At 49.8% G+C, this 6,517-nt stretch overlaps 1 protein-coding gene across 1 annotated transcript; it reads left to right on the top strand.

Moving 5' to 3' along the window:
- The first annotated feature begins 440 nt into the window (after positions 1 to 440).
- LOC126481189 (uncharacterized protein FLJ40521-like) lies at positions 441 to 5,847 on the top strand. Its single transcript, XM_050105186.1, has 3 exons — positions 441 to 482; positions 2,956 to 3,094; positions 4,487 to 5,847. The coding sequence occupies exons 1-3, from the start codon at positions 441 to 443 to the stop codon at positions 5,845 to 5,847; spliced, it is 1,542 nt and encodes a 513-aa protein (XP_049961143.1).
- The last annotated feature ends 670 nt before the right edge of the window (positions 5,848 to 6,517 follow it).

The raw sequence follows: 6,517 nt of genomic DNA, 5'->3' as shown, positions 1-6,517 counted from the left end.
GAGTGAAAGCATCATGGAAATGCTCATCCAACTCAAGTTGCAGGCACTACAAGAGAGGCGTTGTGGTTGCTGATAAAACCCAGAGAGTGGACGTTCCTGCAAGAGTTAAATGAATTATTGCTTCTTCCTAAGTGTACCTCGTGGAAAGACCATAAAGGCCAAATGAGGGTGATTAGAGTTTACGCGGAGGATTAATAACACGCTTTATTCCTGGGGAACATTCGAGATTGGAATAGGGGGTGGTGGGAACGACAATGGTACACAGCGTACCCTCAGACACACAATAACGTGGATTGCGGAGTATATTTGGAAATGCACGGAACTTCGTAAAATATAAGACAGGAAGCATATGTGACGAGTTAGTGACGCAAAGTAAGTTGAACTCGGGTGACACTGCAACCTGCGGCTGGTTATAACACACGAGTCTGAGTGTCGGCAACATGCTGCTGCTGCTCTGTACTGGACAATGTGCCTACGTAGAGGTAAGACCATGATCTGTCTGCAGCAACAGCTCCAGTTCATATAGTTCTCCGCAAACTCTCAAGATTTACTTACAAAAATGGCGATCTAATATTACCAATTTCCCCATTTTCACAGTACGACAAAGATACCTCATCTCTGCCCAAACAAAATTTTAGTTATGTCACGGACTGGTTGTGTCTGCCGTACGGTAATTCTTCGACTGTCTTCATTAGTCACCTACGGATCCAAGAAGCAATGAACTGTGGACTTGGAGTCAAGAAGTCTGGTGAGCAGTGACTCGTAGACACTGAAATTCAATATCATGACGCAAAGCTCTTATTACAGTTATATCACGAAATGGGCGATGTGTACCGGAAGGATGTGTGGTGCCAGGTGGAATGCTTGCAGCTAAGAATAAGATCGGTTTTAGTAACGTACTATTCCTGAGGAGAATTTCCGAAAAAATGGTTCAAATGGATCTGAACACTATGGGACTCAACTGCTGAGGTCATTAGTCCCCTAGAACTTAGAACTGCTTAAACCTAACTAACCTAAGGACATCACACACGTCCATGCCCGAGGCAGGATTAGAACCTGTGACCGAAACAGGAGCGCGGTTCCGGACTGAAGCGGCCGGCGAGAATTTCCGACCGCGATGCTATTGTAACGAATATTGTTAAGTGAAGATGTAGGGAACAGCTCGTAGAGAGAACTACCACACTACCATTAGAATGACGGGGATAGTAAATAGATAACATTCCATCAGAATTTCTAAAATCATTGGGGGAAGTGGCAACAAAACGACTATTCACGTTGGTGTGTAGAATATATGAGTCTGGCGATATACCATCTGACTTTCGGAAAAGCGTCATCCACACAATTCCGATGACGGCAAGAGCTGACAAGTGCGAGAATTATCGCACAATCAGCTTAACAGCTCATGCATCGAAGCTGCTTACAAGAATAATATACAGAAGAATGGAAAAGAAAATTGAGAATGCGCTAGGTGACGATCAGTTTGGCTTTAGGAAAAGTAAAGGGACGAGAGAGGCAATTCTGACGTTACGGCTAATGATGGAAGCAAGACTAAAGAAAAATCAGCACACTTTCATAGGATTTGTCGGCCTGGAAAAAGCGTTCGACAATATAAAATGGTGCAAGCTGTTCGAGATTCTGAAAAAAGTAGGGGTAAGCTATAGGGAGAGACGGGTCATATACAATATGTACAACAACCAAGAGGGAATAATAAGATTGGACGATCAAGAACGAAGTGCTCGTATTAAGATTGGTGTAAGACAAGGCTGTAGCCTTTCGCCCCTACTCTTCAATCTGTACATCGAGGAAGCAATGATGGAAATAAAAGAAAGGTTCAGGAGTGGAATTAAAATACAAGGTGAAAGGATATCAATGATAAGATTCGCTGATGACATTGCTATCCTGAGTGAAAGTGAAGAAGAATTAAATGATCTGCTGAACGGAATGAACAGTCTAATGAGTACACAGTATGGTTTGAGAGTAAATTGGAGAAAGACGAAGGTAATGAGAAGTAGTAGAAATGAGAACAGCGAGAAACTTATCAGGATTGATGGTCACGAAGCCAATGAAGTTAAGGAATTCTGCTACCTAGTCAGTAAAATAACTAATGACGGACGGAACAAGGAGGACATCAAAAGCAGACTCGCTATGGCAAAAAAGGCATTTCTGGCCAAGAGAAGTCTACTAATATCAAATACCGGCCATAATTTGAGGAAGAAATTTCTGAGGATGTACGTCTGGAGTACAGCATTGTATGGTAGTGAAACATGGACTGTGGGAAAACCGAAACAGAAGAGAATCGAAGCATTTGAGATGTGGTGCTATAGACGAATGTTGAAAATCAGGTGGACTGATAAGGTAAGTAATGAGGAGGTTCTACGCAGAATCGGAGAGGAAAGGAATACGTGGAAAACACTGGTAAGGAGAAGGGACAGGATGATAGGACACCTGCTAAGACATGAGGGAATGACTTCCATGGTACTAGAGGGAGCTGTAGAGGGAAAAAACTGTAGAGGAAGACAGAGATTGGAATACGTCAAGCAAATAATTGAGGACGTAGGTTGGAAGTGCTATTCTGAGATGAAGAGGTTAGCACAGGAAAGGAATTCGTGGCGGGCCGCATCAAACGAGTCAGTAGACTGATGACAAAAAAAAAGTAAACGCAAAAACATATGACGGATGCGAAAGGTCTCTTTTGGCAGATCAGATAGTAGATACCACCCTACGAAAGAAACCTATATTTAGCACTGATTATAGATAATGTGCAATGCGATGCATCCATCGTGCAGCCGCGATCTTACGAAATAAAAAAATGCTTACTTCCCGAAGAAGTGGCAAGGGTGAGCTTCAAGAAATCTGGACCAGGTATGCCAGAACGGTACTGACAAGAAGTGAGGCTGAAATTGACTTCCACTAAACTGACATATAAAACAGTACGCGAACTTTCAGAAAACTTAGGACACTGTGCGGCGCGACGTGCTCCTACCTGGAGGCGGCGAGCGTCGCCTCCGTGTGATGCAGCAGGAGCCGTTCGTGCCGCCGCCGGCGCCGCAGCCGCAGCTGAAGCACGCGGTGGCCCTGGATGACGGTCGCCCACGTGGGACACGCTCTGTTCGCTGCCAACAGGGACGTGCTGTCCAGTTTCCTATGGAGTGAATACATGTTTCTGGAATAAATTGCAGTCACATGGAAAGCTTAGCTGACATGAACAGGAAGAAACAGATTACCTTGTACACCAAGCTATTTTACCTCAAGGACGTATCTACATGAAATTTGGACTGGAGATAGCTTATACACTGAATTAACACTTTCGTTACCTTATACGCACCTACCTATCAGACGAAAGAGGTGATGAAGGGTAGCACACCACGCGCGAATACCTATACATTATGCATTCATTTTTTAAAATGAAAGCTCTCAGTGACTTGCAAACAACTTTACACATAATATCAAACCTTTATGTAACATTCTCTCGCTGTCAACCTCCACAAAATGATGAAAGGAAAAAAGTTTAACGCTTCTTACATTATCTCCGTTCATTCAGTAAAACCGCTTCATAAAGCATTACATTTTAATATATTACTTCTATACTATTAACTGTATTTGCAACACATTTTACAGACAGTGTTCACATATACTGAACGTACCGGCAAAATTACATCACTGTACGATTCATGCTTCAGGAGGTATGACGTCAAATATCTGGGTGCGTGAAAACTGCCGCATCATGCATTACACTGTACTATATTACTTTTTTATTACGTGTGTTCACAGTACAATTCACAGGTAGCAGCCACATTGCCCATTGGATGTACCTGCAAAATCATTGTACAATACATAGTTCAGGAGATGCGACTTCATAAACATGAAGTGGCGTGCAAATGAAACTGCAAGGTGATATTCGCTAAAGATACAGGAGAAATGTGTGTGGACATGTGAAATAAATGTGACACGTGTACACAGGAATCCATGGGTGAAAAGCTCATCCTAAGCCCACGGATAGGTTTCACCATAATTTGACACATTAGTTATAATCCGGAAAGAAATACTGTGGGGCTAAGAGCAAGAAAACTCCTATTGCGCTGGGAAACATAACACAGAGAGAGAAGAGGAGTGTAGAAAGTGGAAACAGAGAAGAGACGCGGAGAGTGCGCCACGAGGGGGGGGGGGGGGGAGCAACCAGGCGGAGAGTGCGCCACGGGGGGGAGGGGGGAGCAACCAGGCGGAGAGTGCGCCACGAGGGGGGGGGGGGAGCAACCAGGCGGAGAGTGCGCCAGGAGGGGAGGAGCAACCAGACGGAGATTGCGGCAGGAGGGGAGGAGCAACCAGACGGAGAGTGCGGCAGGAGGGGAGGAGGGGAGGAGCAACCAGACGGAGAGTGCGGCAGGAGGGGAGGAGCAACCAGACGGAGAGTGCGGCAGGAGGGGAGGAGCAACCAGACGGAGAGTGCGGCAGGAGGGGAGGAGCAACCAGACGGAGAGTGCGGCAGGAGGGGAGGAGCAACCAGACGGAGAGTGCGGCAGGAGGGGAGGAGCAACCAGACGGAGAGTGCGGCAGGAGGGGAACAGCAACCAGACGGAGAGTGCCGCAGGAGGGGAACAGCAACCAGACGGAGAGTGCCGCAGGAGGGGAACAGCAACCAGACGGAGAGTGCCGCAGGAGGGGAACAGCAACCAGACGGAGAGTGCGGCAGGAGGGGAGGAGCAACCAGACGGAGAGTGCGGCAGGAGGGGAACAGCAACCAGACGGAGAGTGCCGCAGGAGGGGAACAGCAACCAGACGGAGAGTGCCGCAGGAGGGGAACAGCAACCAGACGGAGAGTGCCGCAGGAGGGGAGGAGCAACCAGACGGAGAGTGCCGCAGGAGGGGAGGAGCAACCAGACGGAGAGTGCCGCAGGAGGGGAGGAGCAACCAGACGGAGAGTGCGGCAGGAGGGGAGGAGCAACCAGACGGAGAGTGCGGCAGGAGGGGAGGAGCAACCAGACGGAGAGTGCGGCAGGAGGGGAGGAGCAACCAGACGGAGAGTGCGGCAGGAGGGGAGGAGCAACCAGACGGAGAGTGCGGCAGGAAGGGAACAGCAACCAGACGGAGAGTGCGGCAGGAGGGGAACAGCAACCAGACAGAGAGTGCCGCAGGAGGGGAACAGCAACCAGACGGAGAGTGCGGCAGGAGGGGAGGAGCAACCAGACGGAGAGTGCGGCAGGAGGGGAGGAGCAACCAGACGGAGAGTGCGGCAGGAGGGGAACAGCAACCAGACGGAGAGTGCCGCAGGAGGGGAGGAGCAACCAGACGGAGAGTGCGGCAGGAGGGGAGGAGCAACCAGACGGAGAGTGCGGCAGGAGGGGAGGAGCAACCAGACGGAGAGTGCGGCAGGAGGGGAGCAGCAACCAGACGGAGAGTGCGGCAGGAGGGGAGCAGCAACCAGACGGAGAGTGCGGCAGGAGGGGAGCAGCAACCAGACGGAGAGTGCGGCAGGAGGGGAGCAGCAACCAGACGGAGAGTGCGGCAGGAGGGGAGCAGCAACCAGACGGAGAGTGCGGCAGGAGGGGAGCAGCAACCAGACAGAGTGCGGCAGGAGGGGAGCAGCAACCAGACAGAGTGCGGCAGGAGGGGAGCAGCAACCAGACAGAGTGCGGCAGGAGGGGAGCAGCAACCAGACAGAGTGCGGCAGGAGGGGAGCAGCAACCAGACAGAGTGCGGCAGGAGGGGAGCAGCAACCAGACGGAGAGTGCGGCAGGAGGGGAGCAGCAACCAGACGGAGAGTGTGGCAGGAGGGGAGCAGCAACCAGATGGAGAGTGTGGCAGGAGGGGAGCAGCAACCAGATGGAGGCAGATGGGGAATGCAGATAGAGAGAAGAATCAGCTGGATGGAGAAAGCAGATAGAGGGGAGGATGATCTGGATGGAGTGTGTGGAGGAAGGGGAATAGAAGCAGGACAGAGACTGCTGAGGTAGGAGGTTAGCAGCAGGATGGAGACTGCAGAGAAGGGGGTTAGGAGTGCGATGGAGATTGTGGTGAAAGTGGGTCAGGAGTGGGACAGATTTTGTGTGGAGAGGGGTTTAGAAGATGGACACAGATACCGGGGTTATGGAGGATGAGCAGGACAGATAACAAGGGTGAAGGGGAGACAAGCTGGGCAGGGGGTATGGGGGAGGGGCAGGTGGCCAGACAGGGAGCGTTGGGGAGGGGGCGGGGAGACAGTGTGCCGGTGAGGGGGTGGGGAGCTGGACAAACTGCAGGTGACGGGCAATATTATACCTATCTCTTCTCTATGCAATTCTCTTCCTTCCTTCTTTCTAAATATTTAATTTGGTTTTTTTTTATTAATATCTCACTTGATGGTTGGTTGGTTGGTTGGTTGGTTGGTTGAGTGTTAAGGGACCAAACAGCAAGGTCATCAGTCCCTTGTTTCGAATATGCACCATTCCACTAATGGGACAACTCAGTAAAGTCAGAACAATAAAACGGAGAAATGGAAAAAACGTAAAAAGGCAGTCATGTTGTAATTGGTAAAAAAACA

The sequence above is a fragment of the Schistocerca serialis genome, chromosome 1, assembly GCF_023864345.2.
Source record: "Schistocerca serialis cubense isolate TAMUIC-IGC-003099 chromosome 1, iqSchSeri2.2, whole genome shotgun sequence".
Taxonomy (NCBI): domain Eukaryota; kingdom Metazoa; phylum Arthropoda; class Insecta; order Orthoptera; family Acrididae; genus Schistocerca; species Schistocerca serialis.
The sequence above is the reverse complement of the archived record's forward strand: the minus strand, read 5'-3'. Positions and strand labels throughout refer to the sequence as shown.